The 23736-nt window shown below is 35.0% G+C and overlaps 1 protein-coding gene across 4 annotated transcripts; it reads right to left on the bottom strand.

The window, feature by feature from the left end:
• Window positions 1–364: 364 nt before the first annotated feature.
• On the bottom strand, window positions 365–18913 carry LOC136205503 (phospholipase SGR2-like). Of its 4 annotated transcripts, none has more exons than XM_065996120.1 (22): window positions 18204–18913; window positions 17830–17930; window positions 17413–17604; window positions 16628–16783; window positions 16300–16371; window positions 16048–16200; window positions 14050–14100; window positions 13119–13289; window positions 11957–12106; window positions 5235–5300; window positions 4744–5137; window positions 4571–4674; window positions 4403–4481; window positions 4197–4312; window positions 3958–4030; window positions 2699–2801; window positions 2286–2379; window positions 2118–2180; window positions 1812–1860; window positions 1603–1706; window positions 1091–1137; window positions 365–1001 (listed from the first exon to the last, which is right to left on the bottom strand). In XM_065996120.1, exons 1-22 carry the CDS (start codon window positions 18403–18405, stop codon window positions 770–772), a joined length of 2772 nt encoding a protein of 923 aa, XP_065852192.1. In that variant the 5' UTR covers window positions 18406–18913; the 3' UTR covers window positions 365–769. The 4 variants fall into 4 exon arrangements, 3 of the variants coding, with proteins under 3 accessions (XP_065852192.1, XP_065852194.1, XP_065852193.1); XM_065996122.1 differs by having other exon boundaries at window positions 4197–4291; XM_065996121.1 differs by having other exon boundaries at window positions 4571–4662.
• Between the last annotated feature and the right edge of the window lie 4823 nt (window positions 18914–23736).

Genomic DNA, 23736 nt, shown 5'->3' with positions numbered 1-23736 from the left:
AACTTCTCCTGTGAGGTTTTCGGTGAGCCAAGGGATCAACGATCCTCCATGACCCTCCTTAGCTCTGTCCCTATATGTGTTGTCGCTGAGCTTATTTACAGAGGATTAGTGTAAGAAAATCTGAGTTTTTGCAATATACTACAATTTTATTGGTTACTTTTGCTGAGCTTGACAAGTTAAAGTGTCAAATTATGTATTAAACCTATCATTTTACCTAAATTTTCAGTAATTTTGACTTTTTAAAATGACTTACAAAACACACTCAATTTTACATTTCTTCCCTTCTAACTCTGTCACGAGAAAAACAGTAGTACACATGAATGAATTTGTACTTAAAAATAACAACTTTGCAAGGAATCCAAAATTATGATGAAAGTGATCCAATCAGATATTCAATATTCACAAATAGGAATCCTAAAAATGCACATTTCCATGTGTAAAAGCTGAGATTCTGTAGCATATTTACAAATCATTAGCGAGGTTGTTTCTACCTACCTACCTTCTATATAAGACACCTGCTGCAAATGAAGATCTAGGTAATGTTCGTTTTCCTCGCAACGTATGCATTTTGATAGTATTTTCCGGTCACACCAAAATGTATCTCTTTCGACAATTCTTCTCCGGTCATACCATGTCTAACTAAATCCATATGTGATCTTTAAGGTAGGCCCCAGAGGATTGTGTAATTAGGGTAAAGATTGTTAAAGGTGATAATCTGAGGAATATTACTACATCTAAATCGAGCATACAAGAATTCTCCTTTTACTCATCAAGACTTGTACACAAAAGACTTGGCTTTCCTCCGGAAGTTCCTAATCGTCAATCTATCAGAGAGTGTCAAAGGACGTTCCTCCTCCGCAACTTCTCTTTGATCAGACCATCCTGTGGAACTACTTTCTTCGTTTGAGCTATATCCATTAGATGAGTTTTCTTCTTCAGGTATATCTTTGTACAAGTGTTTCAAGATGAACAGAGCAGTGTCGAAATCCCTCCAATAATTTCTGTACAGATTCCACTTCAGCATTTAAAGGAACAAACAAACGGACTAAATAAAATTTATATATTACTGGCAAGTATATAAAGCACTTACGTATGCGCTCCAATTGCTTGTAGATATGGATGTTCAAACGTCTTGTCCTGCGTAGTTAACAAAAAAAATATATATATTAGGGGGTGGGGAAGCAACATATGAAGCAATACTTCTTCACAGGTCGAGGAACCATGAAAAACAATCAAACTGCATTCCATATATCATCATGCTAAGATAAATTACATCTAAGAACAGAACTATCGACTTCAAACCACCTTAAACCTGACAGCATACCTTCAGAACTAATTGGTGAATGTTAAGTGAAGACATTCAGATTGGAGAACTTACATTCGAAAAGAAAAACTATTGATTACAAATGAAATTAATTAAGGTCCTAGTTACCTTTGATGTTACTGTAGATACATGTAAATCCACACAAAACATACATTTTGCACCAGTCCGCCCATTTACAGTAAACCTAGTTGTGAACTCAAATTTGAACACCCAACAATTTCATAATGAATCAAAACTACTGCATCTTTCAAAGCATTGATGCACAACAAACAACGTACCTGAAGCATATGATCGATCCGCCCTTCTTCATTTTCAGTTAATCTTTCTATCATTAGAGAGCCATATGTCCTCTCCTCCTTACCTTGGTCATTTTCTTCTTCCTCTGAAATATAATAAATAATGGTTATTTCTGTGGAGCAATAGAGAGCATAAAGAACAAAAGGAGGACACCGAAACTGAAAGAAAGAATCAATAGAAATTCTTTTACCTTCTAAGCTATCCGTGCTTTTGGATTGGCAAGCTGTAAGCACTTTAATCTGTTTCAAGAGCATAAAAGAAGAAATGTTCTCAAATGTCCGTACAAACCAAACACAAAGTCTACCGGTAACTCTAAGCCTTGTACCCACAGCAGTTTGATGTGTGATTCTAGTGTCCACTAATAATCAAGAGCCTTTCTCTATTTTTCCTAGTTAAGAGGTATTATTGGTGCATTATGTCTAGCACACTTATAAAGCATACTGCATGCGTAAGAGAAAAATAATTGACAACGATACTGGAGTCCAACTTAAACCACCTTCACAAAATTTAGGTTATCCTTTACTGCCTGAGAACGAGCAGCCAAATCGTCAGTAAATTCCTGCAGAACAAAGTATGATTGTATCAAAGAGGGAAAAGAAATAGGGGAGAGAGGGCAGAGAAAAGCAAGGAAGAGGGAAACAACAGACTAATGCATGGTGCATACCTGAAAACCAATGTGCAACCTCTTTCCACCTTTGTGATAAGGAATAATGACTGGTCTTTTGTCAATGAATGCTTTACAGACAAGTGGTTCAACTCTGTACAAAAATCCGAAATGCTTAATATGCTTCAGATTGAAAATATACAATGGCAACAATAAGGAGAATGCACGTAAAATGCACCAAACCGAAAGTTAATCATGAAATTTTTAGTGCAGATGCTAGCAAATAGGTGTTTACTGTAGGGTGAGAGAAGAGCAGAGATACATGATGCTCTATACTTCACCCAGCCTAGATATCAAATTAAACATTCACCCTGCACCTTTTATGCGCACTGGCAGTGTAATTCAACCATTCCACAAATAAAATAAAAATAATAAGCGACTTAATAAATTGATATTGATACAAGAAGACAAACCTATAAGCTACAGGATCAAATGGGTGAAAAATGTTGAACATTCGCTGACAAGCTGGCATCTCCTCGATGATATTGTCTTCTTCCCAGTATGCTTTCCCTTTGCCTGAAAAAGATAGAAAGTAATAAGTTCAAAAACTTCCAATACAAGACCAATCAATAACAACATTTGATCCAGAAATATCTTCACAAGTTACATCTTGAATGTTTTTCTTGCAGCACGGATTAACTTGGTGGTGAATTGTACAGAGCATTGCTCCATCTTTGCTATGCCTTTCCACATATTTATCACATAGTCGCTGAGATTTGTTAGAAATTCTACACTGTAATCCTTGATGATAAATATAACACTTAAGTCACTGAAATTGTACCGAACTTTGAAATACTAGGACTCGAGTGTTTTCCTATAAAACTCAATCAATCCTCAATTACATCACTTATGCTAATTTTACAGATGGTGGTGACTAATAGAAACTATTTAATTGATAGCATAGTTAGATAGCTTAACACTAATATGGAATGCAATTAGATTAGCATGCAATAACTGAATGAATAATAGGCCAAGAATTTGATAGTTTGATACTTACTTGCAATGAGGAAAATTATTTTGGTACATAGAATCTCTACAAGGCTAATGAATTCAAATATAGCTCGGGGTTAATATTATGAAAACATGTCATATTCCATGGGAGTGACACATTATTTTAATACAGACATAGATATACTGAATAAAGAACCTTTACTTTGAGCTTGCAAATTATGAATATTGGCATACTTGACAAAGAATAGAAGGTGAAATTATTATTAGGTCCCTAATTTTTTCTGTTTTGTGATCTAAATCCCTATATTTTTAATTTTTGTGAATTGCACTCAATAACTTTTTCTTTTTATCGAATTGAGTCTTTTTGAAATGTTAATATATACATTTTTCCAACTGGGTCCTTGAACTATACATGATTTTAGGTATAAAAGGGCTCAATTAAATAAAAAATAGAAGTTCAAGGACTCAATTGAAAAAAGAAGTATAAGACCACAGAACAATTTTACAAATTTAAAGGCTCACAGCAGAAATTTTCAGTTATAGTAGAATAACCCTCTTTTCTTTGAGTTCAGAGCAAGGGGTTTAAACATTTACATTATACACACCAGAAAGCCCCGTGACACGACAACGTCATCATATAATGAATATTGTCATGCATTTCAAACACAATGTTAGAACTCTAACAAACATACAGGATTTAAAATAAATGCCAAATCATTACCAATTCCAATACGAACGTTACGGAGAGCGAGAAAGACTCCAAGAGGTGATCCAACAGCAAAGAACGTGTCAACCTGATTTAATAGAATTTCAATCAAATCAATGACCGCCCATGAAATGTAAAATATGAGCACAGTAGAGAACCAAAATCAGAATTTCTTCAATGTTCACTTTTTAACATAAAACTAAATCGAAGCCAAAAATTCTCAGCCGCAAGTTAAAAGAAAATTGAAAAGGAACCTTGAATTTGAGCTTTGTGTACTTAATATAAGGTGTATAGCTCTTTGGGGCCTCATCTTCTAACCCAGGTGACAGCTTCTCTGGTATCGGTTTCTCTGATGTGGTTACAGGTAGTTCTATATTTTATTGTTAAGAAACAACCAGAATCACAAGTTGGATCACAACATAAGTACCCAAGAAAGCTTACAAGGATCAAGAAGTATTACCTTCACACACCCCATCACTTATATCTTTATCGTTATGTTGTGATTCCAATTCGACTATTCTGGCTTTCAGGGAATGAATCTGAGAAATAAACGACAAATTTCTTACCAGTGAATACTTATCTAACTAAATTCTACAGAAAGAACAGCCATTTGTCAACAGATGTGGACCTCTTCCATTAGCAATTCAATTGCTTTATCTTTACTAGCATCATTGCAGTTCTCTGCTGCTACTTTCTCAGAACAGTTGATTTGTGTTGCTTCTGTAGGTTCAACTAAGAGATCACTTTTGTGAGAAATCACGTCATTCTAATCATTACCCAATTCATGATCACCTATCTTACCATTTCTCTGCTCAGGGTCCGCAGGAATTGCAGGTAACTGCTCTGTATCTGATACACGTAGATTCAAAATTGCAGAAGCATCTTCAGCATTTCCATCACCACATGTTAGATTAAATTTTTCGCTACTTGTTTCTTCATCAATAGGATCCACTTTTTCCATTGCTTCATCAAGTACAGTGGAGATGGCACACTCCGGACTGGTTGAAGAGTCATTAACAGAAGATTGACAATTCATATCATGTGAACATTCATTATTCGTATCACGTGGAGATTCATTGCTCTCAATATGTTCCTTATACATCCAATCCATTGGAAATGGAGAGGACAAATTCTCCTGGTGGCAAAGGATGTCATATGAGAGGACACTTCCCAAAGAATGACCATATATAGATACCTGTACGGACATTAACAATATTGTCTAACTACACATTGCAAATCAACAATCATGATGTGACAACACAAAACAATATAATACTAAAGAAGGTACAAACCTTTCCATCATAACCCGGATTCCGCTTAAGAAACTTCAAATATAACAGGTTTAATTGGTTTGACACCTGCAACAACAACAACAACAACAACAACAACAAAGCCTTAGTCCCGAAATGATTCGGGGTCGGCTAACATGAACCATCATATAAAACCGTGAAAATCAAGTCGTGTCAGCGACACAGATTCGCTCCCTCCACTCCGTCCTATCCACTACCATATTTTCCTCAATTCCCAATAAACTCATATCACTCTCGATCACCCTCCTCCAAGTTTGCTTAGGTCTTCCCCTACCCCTCACCACTACATCCCTTTGCCACTCTTCGGTTCTCCTAACCGGCGCATCAAGCGCTCTACGTCTCACATGGCCAAACCACCTTAGTCGGTTTTCTCTCATTTTATTCTCAATAGATGTAACCCCTACTTTTGTCCTAATTATTTCATTACGCACCCGGTCCTTTCTCATGTGACCACACATCCATCTCAACATACGCATCTCCGCCACCGACATCTTATGGATGTGGCAGTGTTTCACTGCCCAACACTCCGTACCATATAACAATGCTGGTTTGACACCTGCAACAAGTAGCTATTTTTCAATTCAAACCTCAACCAAGTTTCTACATAGTCCAATCAGCACAAGCTAGAAGTGCTGGCCATGAAATGAGGATGTAAATTTTGCTAATTAACTGCACACAATATTTTCTCATGTTACTGTGTTTTGAATTATTAGCCACATTATAATTGAAGATGGGTAATTGTTTATGGTTCCAACATCAATTTGACCATAAAAGCACATATGTTATAGTTTCCTGTAAGCCCATAACTTTTTGCTTTGCCTGACGCTAATGGGTTTTCATGGAAACAATCTTTTTGCGGATTTCAAAACAGTAAAACTGTCATTGCATTTCTTTTTTGGAAATCCTTCTTATATTTACCATGTTTTTGGACCAAAAAAGAGAAGTAGAAAACCAAGAACACTTCCAGAAATTTGCAATTATATTTGATCCTTCCATTTTGTTAATTTGCAATTATGTTTGAATGAATTAGCAAAGATCAGCAGAGGTAGAGACAGAGAGAACAAAAAGGACTACAGGGAAGGGCAAAGGAGAAGACTGCAAAAAGAAGCGAAAAGTTATTTTTTTTATTATTATTATAATCATCAGTAATTTACTTTCTATTTCAATTTTGACCAATTGGATGGAGTCGCAACTAAGTTTCCAAACAAGGCTATAATTCACAAAAATGAGATGATTGGACAGAACTGCAAATTACAGAAAGGGTTACAGTTTAGCATTTATTTTCTCTTTTCAAAAGCACAAGGGATACAATAAGTTGAAATTTTCAAGCATGAGATGCAAGCTTGAATGAATAACTTGTTACGATTTACACTTTACAGAAAAGAATTATGATGAAGAAGTTCAGAGATAGGAGATAGAAAAAGAAATCAGAGAATAGAGAGTGAGAAAAGAAAAGAATTCATTAATATTTTTTTCCTCCTCTCTTACAATGACAATAGCTGTATTTATAGCTAGCAAAACTTAACTCTTAAGTAACTAAGACTTAGTAGCTAAGACACTAATAAAAGGAACTAAAACTTAACAACTAAGTAATGAAACTTAATAGCTAAGAAACTAATAGCTAATTACTTAGCTGTAACAATTAATCTTCTTCTTTCTTTGGTACGTAACAATACCTCCCCCATAAGAACCTTCTTGTCCCCAAGAATGGTAAAAAATAGGAAACTGTTGGCGAATAGTGTCAGCATCCTCCCAAGTGGCATCAACTGCTGAATATCCCTCCCACTGAATGAGAAGTTGAAACTTAGTGTGACTGCCAATGTGGGCATAGCGTGTATTCAGGACCATACAGGGTGAATTTTGCAAGCATGAGGTAGCTGGAGCTTATAAGCAACTTTCCCTACTCGTTCCAATACCAGAAAAAAGCCATAGTATTTGGCTGCCAATTTGAGTGAAGTTCTGACTGCCACAGTAGTCTGTCTATATGGTTGGAGTTTAAGGAAAACCATATCACCCACTGTAAATGCTCTGTCAGATCGATGCTTGTCTGCCATCTGCTTCATACGATTCTGAGACGAAGCTAAACAAGCTTTCAAGTAAGAATTCATTTGCTCACGATCACTAAGGAATGTTTCCACCGCTGCCACAGATGTTGTAATTGAAGGAACTACTGGAAGTGACGGTGCTTCGCCATATAATGCCTGATAAGGGCTCATCTTAATTGCACTATGGAAGCTGGTATTATACCAGTATTCCGCTAAGCTTAACCAATCAGCCCATTTCTTCGGAGTAAGAAAACACATACTTCGGAGATAATTCTCCAAACATTGGTTGAGTCGCTCTGTCTGCCCATCCGTTTGCGGATGATAGGCACTACTAAATTGCAATTTAATGCCCAATAACTTCATTAACTCCTTCCAAAATGAACCAGTGAACACCTTATCTCGGTCCGAAGTGATGGTTCGGGGCATACCATGTAATTTAAAGACATGATCAAGGAAGGCTTTGGCTACCTTAGCTGAATCAAAAGGATGAGAAAGAGGAATGAAATGACTGGACTTGGTAAATCTGTCTACAATAACCAAGATAGTATCAAATCCTCTGGATTTAGGCAGCTTATCAATAAAATCCATAGCGATATCTTTCCATGCTCCCTCTGGAATTGGCAAAGGTTGGAGGAGACCAGAATAAGCAGAACGATCAGCCTTGCATCTAAGACATGTGTCACAGGTAGAAACCCACTGAATAACGTCAGTTTTCATTTTTGGCCAATAAAAAGTTTGTTGCAGTCGAGAGAGTGCCTTTAACCCCTGAATGCCCTCCAATATATGAGCTGTGACAAGCCTTTACTACCTTCTGTCGTAGGTCAGTGTGAGAACCAATGTAAATTCGTTGATTCATACGAAGAATGTCATTGGTTAAGGTATATTTGGGATGACTGGTTGGTTGGATGGTTAACTGCTGAAGCAAATTAGTAGCATTGACATCCCCTTCATAGGAAGTTTTAACTTCCTCTAACCAAGTAGGTACTATTTTAGAAATAGCAAGTAAGGAACCAGCATCCTCCATTTGTCTAGACAAGGCATCTGCCACTTTGTTCTCAGACCCCTTTTTATAATGAATTGAATACTCTAAACCAAGTAATTTAGATATCCCCTTATGCTGCAAATAGGTGTGAAGCTTTTGCTCCAACAAATGCTTGATGCTCTCATGGTCCGTACGAATTATAAAGGGTGAATTTTCAAGGTAATGCCTCCAAGTAGTGCAAGCATGGAGTATGGCGAATAATTCTCTTTCATAAGCAGATAAGGTTTGGTTACGGGGGTTAAGGGTTTTTGAAAGAAAACAAATGGGTTTACCGGCCTGCATGAGTACTGCCCCAATTCCGGTACCACTGGCATCACATTCCAACACAAATGGCTGCGTGAAATCGGGTAAAGAAAGAATCGGAGCCTCGGTCATCATTCTCTTAAGTGTTTGGAAAGCTTCAGTAGCAGCAGAATTCCAACAAAACCGATCCTTCTTCAGTAATTCGGTCAAAGGTTTGCTGATGGTACCATAACCCTTAATGAAACGGCGATAATATCCCGTTAAACCGAGGAAACCCCTCAGACCCTTTAGAGTAGTAGGAATGGGCCATTTAACCATCGATTCAATCTTAGAAGGATCGGTTGCAACCCCGTCCGCCGATAGGATATGCCCCAAATAAGTAATTGATGGAACTGCTATGTCACATTTAGACCCCTTAGCAAATAATTGATGCTCCTCTAAAAGGTGAAAGACTATTTCCAAATGTTTCAAGTGATCAGCCTCGGAAGAGCTGTAGATGAGGATATCGTCAAAAAATACAAGTACAAACTGCCTCAAATACTGCTTGAAAATTGTGTTCATAAGAGATTGAAATGTTGCGGGAGCATTAGTCAACCAAAAGGCATGACTAAGAACTCATAATGGCCAGAATGAGTGCGAAAAGCAGTCTTTGGAACATCTGTTAACTTCATTCGAATTTGATGATAACCAGATCTGAGATCCAGCTTGGTAAACATTGTTGCACCCCGAAGTTCGTCAATAAGTTCTTGTATTACGGGAATAGGAAACTTATCCTTAACCGTAGCTTTGTTAAGTTCTCTGTAATCAACACAGAAACGCCATGTGCCGTCCTTCTTCTTTACAAGGAGAACTGGTGATGCATAAGGACTTTGACTTGGTTGTATTACCCCACTTATAAGCATTTCATCAACCATCCTTTCAATTTCATTCTTTTGGTGATAAGAATAGCGATAGGGTCTGATATTTATGGGTTCAATGGATGGTTTTAAAGGAATTTGATGGTCATGGCTTCGCTGTGGTGGAAGAGATGTGGGCATTTGGAATAAGTGACTATAGCGCGTGAGAAGGGAAAAGTAGTTGGGTGGTGATTTAGGTAAGGGTTCTAGTTTTGGTTTGGATACTTCCGGTTGTGGTTCAGAAACAGAAATAAGGAATAAGGTTGAAGAGATACCTTTCCATCCTTTGGTGATCAGTTTATTCATAGACTTGAGAGACATCAATTTTACGGACATCTCATCCCCCATTCCTTTCAACTCCACTTCCTTCTTACCTTGATGAACCAACAATCTATTCTTGTCAAAATCAAACGTTACAGGGGTGTGCTTCCTCATCCAATCGGATCCCAGTATGAGATCATAATCTCCCAACTCCAAAACCCTAAGGTTAAAAGCAAACTTGTTATGATTCATAGTCCAACTACACTCTTGACACTTGGAACTGACTATCAACTGTCTTCCATCAGCCACAGTCACTGCTGCTGGCTTAACCTTGACAAGAGGAAGTTTTAAATCCTGGGTCAGCTTAAAATCAATGAAGCTATGAGTGCTTCCACTATCAATTAGAATCAATATAGGTTTCTTCATCATGGTGCCTTTGAGTTTCAAAGTTCCATTAGTCAATCCTCCATCTAAGGCATTTATGGATATAGTGATTGGTTGTTCTTCACTTGTTACTTCCATTATTTCAGTTGGCTCTTCCAATGTTTCCCCTTCCATTGTCTCCTCAATCTCCACTTCCTCACTTCCACTAATCAAATTCAGTTTCTTAGTAGTGCATTGATGACCAGGATGATACTTATCACCACATTTCCAACAGGCTCCTGGTATGCGTTTTACAGGATTAGTGTTTAAGCTGGGTTTCTGTTCCATTGGTTTAACAATATTTCCTGTATTTTGAGTAGAGTAAGGTTGATTGGTGGTAGTATAAGGCCAGGGTTTAGGTGTGTTTGGGGATCGAAAAGCAGGTTTGGGCTTGACAGCTTCGATCATGGTTTTAATGTGAGTTTCTTGGTATTTGGCTTGCTTAATAGCAACATAGAGTGTAGTGGGTTCAAAAGATCTAACAGCAGACCTAATTTCTGGTTTTAATCCAGTGATGAAACTAGAAATATAAAAAGATTCAGTATGATTAGGGTGAACCTTTTCCATTTTGAGCTTGATTGTCTCGAATTGTTCCTGATAAGCCAGGATTGTAGTTTCTTGTTTTAGTTGTGATAATTGTTGCACTACATCTTCCACCTCTGTTTCTTGGAATCTCTTTTCAACCTCTTGGACAAATTCATTCCAAGAAGTTTGAGGATTAGAGGAAATCCAATTTCGGAACCATCGCTCTGCTCGTCCTTGCAGGTATAATCCAACCAGCATCACCTTCTTTTCTTCTGCAACTTCAAATACTTCAAATATCTGAAAATATTTATTACACTTACTCACCCAAAGATCTACATCAACACCTTCAAACACAGGAAGATCGCATTTCGGAAGTAACTTGTGGAAATAGGGAGTTCTCTCAGGTGGAGAAACTTCTACGAAGGATGCAGGGGATGAATTAGGACCGCTGCCGAGAATTCCTTTTCCAGTGTTAGTATTGAGGGTTGAAGTCGTAGGTTGATCGGAATTAATCTGGATTCCGGAATTAATCTGGATGAGCTTGGTGAAGGTAGATAACACGTTGTGGAACCTTTCATCAATGGATTTGTTGGAATCCAATTGATCTCTTCGTAATTGAGTCTGCTCTGCAATTAGAGTTTCAATCCTCTTCTGTTGCTCAGTTTGTTGATCGCTTATCTTGTCCAATCGTTCTGCAGTAGACTCCGATCGATCGTAAAACTGAGCCGCGAGAGCCTTGATCTGATCTTCAAGAGTTTCCATGGCTTGTTGATTCTTCTTAGTTACACGAGTTACCGGTGCAGTCGTATTTATCATACCCGATCAGAATTTGCCGGAGAATCGAGATCTCTGATACCAATGTTACGATTTACACTTTACAAAAAAGAATTATGATGAAGAAGTTTAGAGATAGGAGATAGAAAAAGAAATCAGAGAATAGAGAGTGAGAAAAGAAAAGAATTCATTAATATTTTTTTCCTCCTCTCTTACAATGACAATAGCTGTATTTATAGCTAGCAAAACTTAACTCTTAAGTAACTAAGACTTAGTAGCTAAGACACTAATAAAAGGAACTAAAATTTAACAACTAAGTAATGAAACTTAATAGCCAAGAAACTAATAGCTAATTACTTAGCTGTAACAATTAATCTTCTTCTTTCTTTGGTACGTAACATAACTATGTCCAAAGAAGCCTTTGACAGGCTAATACACTCTACTAGTGTCTAGAGAACAATAAAAAGAGGAGAAAAATGGAAATTGCCGACATACCGAGTTAATAATATCTTGACAATAGATAGGACTCATATAGTACAACACATCGTGTACTGTCGCACTCAGCATGACACGCAAACCGCGTACACCATCTAAAGTGATCTTGTCCACTGCAGTTTCACCACTAAGCTTCAAGCCCTTTCTCCACTGAAACAGAATAGTAGATATGTGATGAAATTTAGCATCGAAAAAAAATCCAATTATAAGGAAATGCTGATAAACCAAAAACTTCTGTCATTCTGATGGCCCAGTTTCTGAGTTAATCCTGAACTTTGCCAAAATAAGTTATACACAAGAGCTGCATCCATCTGCTCACTAACTTCAAACAAATCTAGGTCCTATATAATCACCAGAAAACATACCAATTTGCTGGAAAAAAATTCCAAGAAAACTAAACTAGAATTTATTGTTTAGTTGCATTTCTATATATGAAACTGGGAGAACATATTTTCATGTTTTCGAAGTTGAAAGTGCAATATCTTTATAATCAATTATAACAGCAATGCTTGTTTTAGCTAGTTCAGATCATCCAACCAACCACTTTCTACTAAAGCCCTATTTCTCATACTAGCAGATCAGTTCTCCTTGTCACTTCTATATCTCTTTTTGCTTATATTGGGAGAGCAGACACCTCAAAGAGATCAGTCTCACACACTTTCTCATACTTTCTTCTTTATTTACAATCTTCTTCTACCTCCTTCTATCAATTTTCTCCCAGAAAATGTTATGCTTAATCTTTCAATTATCATCATCATGGCTTATATACTGATTTAAGTATGAACTAATCAGGAGCACAGCCTTTTCAAACACCAATATCTCTCAATTCATATTAGATAACAGACTAATATCATCAGACCCACAAGCAAAATCACAACAGACTACAAAGAGATTAACTAGAAAAATGAAGAGGAAAGCACTTCCTTATACAATTTGCCTCATGATTTTCAATGATGTAAGTCTTCTTTAAAAGGTCAGCCGACTCAACACAAACAAGATATAACAAATATAGGAAATGTTCCTTTCTGCATTGAACGTATAAAACTGATTACATGTTGCAATGGTTGAGGTTCTGGAAACAATCCACATTTATTTTGCCTGTTAACAAAGAAGATAAAGGAGGTATCTAAAATCCAAAGTGGAGAGAAAGGTATTCCATTACCTGGCAGGGGATGAAAAGGACACGCTGAGCACTACGCTGGTGTGCAGTAAGATGTTGTTCAGCAAGACTAGCTGTCATATGGCGGAAAGTGCCAACATCATCAACCAAATTAGATTTCTCTAACCTTTGACCAATACCATGAACCATAAACACAACATGTCGAACAGGAACCTATATAAAATACAAAATTAAATAGTATCAATCAAACAAAGATAATGCCTAGCCCTCTGACTTGCCAAACATTCAAAAGAAGGCAACTAAATGAAAGGAAGGAGGATTAGAGGGAAGAGAAGAAGAGAAAAAAAGATATAGAAATCTGAATGAAAGCACACCACCAACAATCAGATAAGTTACAAAAGAAGTCCCCTCCAAATTTTTATAATCTCAACATCATCATAACAAAAGAAGAGAGTTCTAGCCAAATTATATACAAGATGACAATAATTTCAAGGGCAAAAATCATTTGCACAAGCGAAATGGCCTCAATGCAAACCCAATCTCAAAAAAAAAAATGCTCAACTTTATATGAAAGTGAAAGAGTATTTGTAGAATTAACAACTGCCTAAGGAACAAATAATCCTATCCATGGAAGTCATTTTCAAGTTTAGATCACTATTGTGATTAATCAAAACATCTAAACATAGAGACAAATTAGTAGCACAAAACAAACAAACAACAACAACAAAAAAAAAAAAAAAATCATCATCATTCTTTTCATTAAAGAATCTCATGGGTGAAACATAATCAGGTCAATTCCTCAACTACCATCAGAAAAGAAAAGAACTCTTTTATCTTCCAAACAAGAATCTAATCCATGCAGCCATTCTCCCATCCATCGTATGTTGTAACTTCTCTCTATGTTGAAACTAACATACAATCTATATACAATTGAATTTGAATTAATACTGAAGCTGAATAAAACAGAGCACACCTGTGAACAATAATCATCCATATCTTCCTCCTTTTGCTGCCGAAGCTCATCCTAAATATAAGAAAACAGCCACCAATGGAAGTAACAGTTTTCAGTCTATTTAGAATAAGCAAATATAGGGTTCATTTCATTTGAAAATGGAATACTAGAATATAATCACAAATGAACTCCAATATTTCGTGCAATATAGATTTATTTATAACTAGTTTTGAAATGAATTGAACTGAACTTTTATATCCAAAAACAAATTTATTCATCGTTTTTCTAAAATTCCCTCAATGCATAAAGCATGTGTTTATGAACGAGGAGTCAACGAGTAGAATAAAGAGATTGTGCATCACTTTGATTGAATAGAGAGTTTCTGTTACTTTTTGATAAATTATTCACTGTTGAATTCAATAATATTTGGACTAGTGAACTGAACTTGACACCATAAAGTTACAATTCAAAAAGATGCTTATGAGTTACGCGCACACACTCCTGTGTGGATTGTTCCTACCAGACGAAAGTCAGATAACAACTTCCATTCTCTCACCCAAGATGAGCCACCCATGTATGATTTATGCATCTACTGTTAAGCACTGAAGAAATAATATATCCAGAAAAACCAGTGTGGAAAAGATATTTACACTTAATCAGATGTGTAGAACTAAAAGAATTGGAAATAAGTTAACTAATACGAAGTTGAAAGTGACAGACATATAGATCAGTTGCAAGAAAGATGATTGAAATGGTGTGAACATATTTATCCTAGCCAGCAAATGCGCCAAATCATGTAGTCGCTGACTCACTTGGAATGAAGTAACCAAAAATAGTTTTATTAACTTCAACTATTATATCAATATAGGTCTATGAAATAAAGGAACCATGTAGTCAACCATAACAAAGTCGGGATATGTCAAAGACAATAAAAACTATTCTTAAACCTTAGGTAACTATCAACTTAACCTTTTGGGTTGACAAAATCAATGTTACTAAGTCCAACTCCTAAATTGGCGGCATTTTTTAAGGTATGCAAATAACTAACATAGGACATGGACCTACAACTTTTTTTTTATAATGGAAGAAAGCTCTCACATTTCAGCAAAAAGAAATGAAAGAAATTATCGTGATGAACATATCATCTTTCTCCACCTATATACATACTTGGACATTTTACAATTGCTATTCTATGCTTCATTAAGTTTCATTCAGCATAATATGTACCTCTAGCACATACCAATGATTTACTACCTTGCACCCACCTTTGACATAGGCTCTACCAATATTTGGCACCTAATGTAGCTAACAGTTGGATATTCTTTATTTATATTTTCTGAATTTTCTAAAAATGATTCCAGAAAAACAATTGTTAAACAAATTGAGCTACAGTTAGCATATTCATGCTAGTTCCGACATGTAATTTTTTCCTCAGCATCAATAAAATAAATCAAATTTGAATCCTTCTATAACCCAGCAAACACCTATGCAATCATTCAAGCCAAAGACCATATTCTACCTTATTTATGCAAATGGCTAGAATTCATCATAATAAAAATAAGAATCACAAAATTGAAAATTAGATGTAAATAGGAATGTGCATTAGTAGGCAAAATAGAAACTCCTAACATTCTTTATAAGGGCGACCCGGTGCACTACGTGTCCCCGCTGAGCGAGGGTCCGGGAGGGTCCCACCACAAGGGTCTACTGGGGGCAAGCCTTCCCCTGCCAATTTATTTGGCAAGAGGCCGCTCCTAAGACTCGAACCCGTGACCTCTTGGTAACACGACAACAACGTTTACCGTTGCGCCAAGGCTCGTACTCTTCCTAACATTCTTTATAAATCTATAAATATTAATAGTAATTACAAGCGTCAATATAAAACGTGACAAAAAAGACATGCATCAAAGAAAAGAACAAATCATTAGACCAGGGGTTTAGGCACGTGCATTTCTATGAAACATAGGGAATAGTAGCTCAGCTTCCAATACTTTGGAATCAAAAGGCGCAAAAGAATACCTGGGTTGGTTTCTTTGAGAGTGATGCTGAGTAACCACGCCTTAATTTAATCGCATTTCCACGTAAGCTAACGAGGCTAGAAAGCCCAGAAGCATCAACACTAAGCCAAGCTTCCCAAGTATTATCTTCGCCCGTAAAAAGTGCATGAAGTCCCTGCAGCCCATCATTTGTTAATGTGCATCATATATCCGTGCACAACATGACAATAATATGAAAGATGAAGTCTCTTCTTGTTCAGAACGTTATACTCACAGGAGTAGAGCCTTGCAAATCAACACGAGCTGCAAAAAGCCCAGAGGGCTGAAATGTCCTCCGACGCCAAACCTGAAGCCAAGTGAAGTTAAGGACTTAAGAGAGAACCTCGTGATGATTAAAGAAAACATATATGCAACAAAAGCACTGAAGATTTTACTGTATACTTTAGTCTGTAGTTTTCAAGACAACCATGCACTTCTATAAATCCTTCTAACTTATGGCACATTGCAAATGCTATAAGTATATAATACAGGAATAAGAAATGAATCACATATGATGCTCCAATTAAATTATTTCAAGTAAAACTTTGCAGTGATGAGCAAACCTGGCTACAATATGCAATCTCTAATTGTTCTGCAACATCTTCACGAAGCGGCAACCAAGCAAGGCCTCCTTTACTTGCAAACCAATGGCCCCTTAAGACACGCCGATTTTCTCCATTCCAATAAACTGGAAAACTATGTCTCTTCTCTAGATCCACCTTTATAACCAAGACATAAGAATCCAAGGGAAATATCAACATAGATTCGGGGAAAAAAACAATAAAAAAAACTATGCCAGATTAAAGATCAAGTAATATGCAAACAACCATTATGAAACAGTCTTAAAAAATAAATAAATACTGAACTTTTAATTCAAGAGTGCAATCAAGGTATCAAACACTTCTTATGACTACGTGGTCATCATTGGGATCCCTTATTCCCACCTTTACCCAAATTATTAGATGTTCTTTTGTCAAAGATAATAAAAACAACTGGTCTTGAACCTTACCTATCACCTTAAGCTTTTAAGATCAATAGGTCCTATGACATGGTATCTTAGAGATAAATAATATACTTGGTCTTGAGCCTTACCTATTGTAAACAAAGGCCTAACTCACCCCAAAAGATACCTCAAAGGGTGAGGATTGCCTCACATATTTAAGGAGCCATATAGCTTCCTCATTTAGCAATGTGGGATGTTTAACACCTATCAACTTAAGCTTTTAGGTTAATAGGTTCCTTGATATCCTTCTATTCCAAATGGCAGAATATAATATCAAATATAACCCAAAGAAAAAGTAACTTAGCAATTAGTTTCGTAAGAAGGAAAAAGAAAGATGGAATATACCTCATAGAGTCCCCCCTTCACTGGCACTCCAACTCTCTCCTCTTCTTCCTTATATAATTGACTTTCTCGACCACCCTCCATAGAATATTTACTTTTTTTTGAATTCATCTTCTTAAGTGCAAGCTGGTTCCTAGGACCTTCACTACACTCTGCATATTCTTTCCACCAACTAGAAAGCAATTCTTCCTCTCTCTGTAATATATGTTTAATAAAAGAATAAAAGATTGCCGTAGTAAGCCAAGTATCTCACTTTCGATGTTAATAGACAAAATGAAAGTGATTAATACTATTTCATTCAATATAGCATAACATCATGGTAAACATGGAGAGCGATCAATCTGTAACACAGGTTATCATTAAAATGTCGAAAGAAAGTTTAAAATGAAAAGGGATAGTTCAAAACTATAACCATCTGACCTCCAAGAAAGAGGCTTCTATTGCAAGAGAATCTCTCATGCCGAAACGAAAATAGTCACCCTTCCCTACTATCTCAGACTGAGGAATAGAAGCAGCTAACGCTGTAGACATAAGCATTTGCAAAATGAGTTTTTCATTTTTCAGTTTGGCCACCAAATAAGCAAGCAGACACTAATCATGATAAATAACAGAAGAAAGCAACAAAATTTCAACTGATGGGGACATTTCAGTGACCAAATATTGACTTAACATTAATCACAAATAAAGTAACTGCTCCGAAATTAAACTCTAAGCACCACATAATAGCACTAATACTTCAAAAATCTACATTACACAACCATTTCATGTAATTCGAATGAAAAGACCAAGCTTACCATTATCAGCTAAAGGCACCTTACAGAAATACCATCGAACATCACTACCATCAGAAGGACTGCTGGTCTGTGCAAGGTACTTCTGGCGACCTATCGAATGCTCTATCACATCCTCCAATCTTGCAATGTTCGACGGCGTATTCTTCAGCAAATCAGGCGATGTCTCCTCTGAAATCCCAGGAATTGCTGCGGAATCCGCCATCTCCGACGGTTCCACAGCAAATTCTCAGAATTGTTAATTTTCAAATAAAAAATGGAAGAAGAAGATCACCTCACTATCAAAATTGTTTCAGAAAGTAAGCAACATAGATATGGCAAGGGCAAAGTACAAAAAAAAATAGGTTTTCTTCGAGCAATCTAAAAGCCCGCTAGCAAGAGAAAATTTCTCCGAAAACAATAAATTATTGAGCCTAAGATCGAACAGGCATCAAGCAAAACACCTCAACTACACAATGTACATGAAAAAAAAAAAAAAAGGAAAATGAAACAGTTCCACAGAGAACAAAAAATTATAACAAGAAATTGAGACTCCCTCTCGTTAAACTCAATTTGAAAAACGAAATGGGAGATTTGTGATTTAGATTGAAGCAAATCTAAGCAAAAAGTGATTGAATATTTGAGAAAATGATGATGGTAACATGGTCTGCAAATTCCATTGAGAGAATGATAGTTGGACATTTGAATGGTAAGTGGAAGAACAACCTCCACCGCATAGGAAGAAAAAGGCGGTTGCGCATATTTTAATTTTTATATTTAAATAACGTAAATTTCTTTTTTTGCTTAATACGCGTTCGGTCCCTCAACTTATCCAAAAAGATAGATTGCACCCTAAACTTTTAAAGTGCCCTAATAACATTTTCAACTTGTTTACAATTGAAATGATTGATTACAATTGAATCAGTAACAATTTTTTTAAGGGTAAATTTTAAATAAAACCCTTGTAGTTTCATTAATTTTCAAATAAATGACTGTGGTTTACTTTTTGTCAAAACGAGGATTAAGGTTTCACACTTGGTTTAATGTTATTAAAACCATCTTTAACGATCTGAAAATGAAAATTTTCAAGAATTAAAGTTGTTCAATGTTATATTTTCTATGGAACTATATTTTCGATTTTCGAAAATCATCTTTTTTAGAACTTTCTCTCTCTAAGCATTAACTTTATCTCTCTTTACCAAACATCATCTAAATAATCTCAAAATAAAAAAGTTGAAGAATTAAAGTTGCTTAAAATATTAGTAGTTCTTAAAATATATCATTTTTGCAGTCGTCAAAGGTGATTTTAATATAGTATCAATCGAAAATGTCCTTATTTTTCTAAAGTTGAAAACCTCAATCCTCGTTTTGACAAAAAGTAAACCACGGTCATTTATCTGAAAATTAGTGAAACTACAAGGGTTTGTTTTATTTGAAATTTATCCCTTTTTTAATATGTTTTAATCTATTCTGTAAAGTATGTAAATAATATTTCAAAATATGTACAACGCACTTTCTATATGTAGTTTACTTCTTTACAACCGAATGAATAATAAATTAATTTTAAACAAATTGAGCAGACTATCCAAACAACTTAAGCAAATTTAAAAAGCAATCATTATACTTTATTTAAATAAGCCAATTAAGTTTTTTTTAAAGAAGTTCAAGAAAGATGATGCCTACTTTTTTTTTTGTGTAACTAATTTTTTTATTCCCATAAAATCATTCTGTTTAGATTGGAAATAGTATTTATATTTGTTTTAGGGGTTAAGGTGTAAAAATATTTTAACGTTTATAAATAAATACAATTTTACGTTTAGAGCTTAAAATAGTGCAATTTTACCTTTAATATTAACGACTAAGAACAATTTTACTTCTAATTTTAACAAGTTTGGTCAATTTGAAGAATAATTTATCAAACTGTCTTCTCGATTATGAATCTTGTCATCTACATTTCAATATGCGTCGTTTTATAACTAATTAGTAACCAATCATAAACATATAATTAGAAGTGAATAAAAACTAAAAATATATAATGTATCTTGTACAAATTTGACAAAAAAAAATATTCAAATATTTCATCGGGTTTAAAAATATTAATCTTCAATTCTAATACTAAATTATAAAAAAAAATAAGAACTTTTTTAGAACCAACTGATATGAAATTTGTGTAGAATAAGGAATAAAATACATCTCTATTCTATAATGATGTCTGAAGTTGGCCAAATTTATTAACTTCCAAATTTATTAACTTAGTAATAAAATTACTCTTAGATGCCAAAATTATAAGTAAATTGTACTATTTCTTTATTAGAAATCATAAGAAAGGTAATTAATATAATTATATTCTCTAAAAAATTAATATAATTGAGGATAAAAAAAATAATATAATTATAAATTTGTTTTTATATTGTTGATGTAGTTAACTTTTAATTGAAAACATAACATCTCATTATCACTTATACTAAAATAATAAATTTTTTTGGAAGAAAATAATATTTTTTTAAAGGTAAAATAATAATTTTTGCTAAATAGTTTTTATATCCATGTTAAAATATTTTATTTTCTTATCAATATCAATACAATATACTAAATGTATAGACAGGTTATACACGTGGAGAATTTTCAGAGTTTATTTGCTTAGGTGTCATAAATGTAGAATTTATCTTATTTCCCACTTATTTCCCACGTATATTATATTTTCTGGGGATTTTTGAATTAATATAAGATTATTATCTCCACGATCATTCAAGTTTCATCTTTCTCATGTTTCATCTTTCTCTCTTTCCAAAAAATGGCTTCACATAATGAGTTTGCATCATATTTTGTGAAGTCTGCGAAGTAAAATCATCCTCTAAAGTAGTATTTTCTCCAAAAAATAACTTCGCATAATGATTTTGTGTTAGGCGAATTTCGCAAGTACACGGTTCCACTTGTAATAATAATATCGTTCTCACAGAGAACGCTGATTAACTACTATAACGGATTTAATTTATAAATTCGTTTTCTCTTGGTTATAGAGAATAAATAATTAGATTTGTAAATAGTGTTGTTTAAAAGATAATAATAATACTTAAATTATATTTCTTAAGTTTCTATTCCGTGCATAGCCCAAGATACATACAGATTTTAATAAATTTAAACCTGAAAACACTTTTCAAACTTACTGCAGTTGTATCAGATAAGAATATTTAATCCAATCTCTCGATCCAGGATTAAATAACTTATATGTTTTTAGCTAGATAACCCTAATTCCTCGACCTATCGTAGTGAATTAGAATTAAGAATTAAAAACGAATCAAGTAGATTATGTGATACAATATTATCTTTTTATAAACTGAATCTCTTCTAACTTCATAAAATGATAACTATTCATATGTCTTGCTTAAATGGATTTCCCTAGAATATTTATAAAAGCAGTAATAGAATCTGATGATGAACATAGAATAATTTGCATTGGATTGAATTGTGATTTTGGTAAACAAGTGTTTGATAGAGTTAATGATATGTCAACAATAAAGAATACATAAAATAAAGATTGTAACAGGTGAGAGTATAGGGGTTGTGAATCTTTTTACTGTTTGTGTAAGGTTGTCAGGCCTCTAGGCGTCTTCTTCTTTTGTATCTCGTATCTTGTATCTCGAGGAAGTCTATCTCTCGATCTTGCTTCCTTCAATGCTGGAAATAAAAGCTTTAGAAATTATAGTATCTTGATATCTTCAGTTTATTTCTATAGAGTATCAATCTGTATTGTTTTATCTTCTTGCTTGTTGTATATATTGAATGGAGAGAGGACTATCCTTCTTATAGTGGATGAATGATTGTGTCTTTTCAAGATGATAACTCTTCAAGTGTTGTTATGGAGAGTCACAGCCCGTGGTGAAGAAGAATGGCGATTCAGGTTGAAAGACATGCATTTATACTAAAGAATCATGTCTTTTTATAGTAATACGTCGGTCACGAATGAGACAGGAGTGTCACGTCCGTGACTTTGCTTTGCCATGCAAAGTTGGCGAAGTTGTCTGTCATGATCGTGACATGAGTCATGATCGTGACAGATGTTCTTCTGTCAATGGTCAGGTTTAAGGCATGTCACATTCGAGACATGAGGGTCATGAACGTGACATACAGTTTTGCCCTATTTATGACTTATTTCTTCTGTCTTTGGCCTGTCCCTTGCTGATATTCCTTTATATTGAGTTTTTATGTGTTTCAAACCTATCTATGCATAAATCATGAACAAACAAGTGAAATCCTTCCAAAACCTATCCTAAACTAAGCTAAATGCATTAATATAAACATGAATATATATGCATGCATAAATACGTAAATTAAGGACTTATCATTTTGCTTCATATTTTGCAAAGCTTGAGAAGCAAAATCATCCTTTTTTAGCTTATTTTTCTTTTCGCAAATTCACTTTCTGCGAAGCAAAATCATCCTTTTTCAGGTATTTCTCTTTGCAGACTTCGCTTTCTGCAAAGCAAAATCATCATTTTCAGGTGTATTTCTCTTCGCAGATTCGCTCTCTGCGAAGCGTTTCTTTCATTATTTCCCTAAAATAACTTAATTTTTGTGAAGATTGACTATAAAGACATAAATCACAATGATCCGTTTATCTTGAATACAAAGGCATCAATCACAGTGAGGGGTGATTGGAATGTGATGAAGGTGGTGAAGACCAAGACATCAAATTCAAGTATCCGTTTAGCTTGAATACAAAGACATCAATCATAGTGAGGGGCGATTGGGATGCGATGAAGATGGTGAAGACCAAATGTTTTAGTTCATTTTGCTTCTAAACTCCTTAGCAAATGTTCTGGAAGCACACCCTCTCTCAAATGTTGTGTGCTTCCAGAACATTTGGCTAATCATTTTGTTCTGGAAGCACACTTCCTCCATTGCTGAGGTTTAGAGTTTAAATTATTGTTGCAATCTTGTTGTAAATTTTGATAATGTTATGATTTTAATGTTATAATTATTGTAGCAATCTTGTTTTTTTTATATACCACTTCGCATTTTTCGCAAGCTGCGAAGCAAAATCATGTACTGAAGTAGTATTTACCTTCGTAGGCTTCACAGTTTGCAAAAAAAATGCGAAGTAAAATCATATAATGAAAGTATTATCCGGGAAAAAACGTACAGAATAATAAAAAATGGAGTGCCAAGTTCGTAAGAAGAAAGATTTTACGTATATATGAGTCGATAATTAAAAACGAAGTGCCAAGTTTGCAAACTAAGAAAGAATCGAAGAGAGAAATGAAGAGAGAAATGAAGATAGGGTAAGAAATTTCTAAGTGGGCTTAATGTATATATACACATCTAAACTTGGCAATTTTTACCTAATGACACCCTAAACTTTTAAAATAACCTATCACACACCTATAGTTTGCTTTAAAAATATATCGCACACCTATAGTTGACTTTAAAAACCTATTACACACCTATAGTTGGCTCATTCAAACCTCATACACATAAAATTGTTGATCTTTCATCTTTAACGAACAAGGTGGGGATGCTGGGGATCTCAACATTCTCGCTTCCTCCGGATTTTCTC

Source organism: Euphorbia lathyris, chromosome 9 (genome assembly GCF_963576675.1).
Source record: "Euphorbia lathyris chromosome 9, ddEupLath1.1, whole genome shotgun sequence".
Lineage (NCBI taxonomy): Eukaryota > Viridiplantae > Streptophyta > Magnoliopsida > Malpighiales > Euphorbiaceae > Euphorbia > Euphorbia lathyris.
This window is presented reverse-complemented; position numbering and strand designations above follow the sequence as displayed.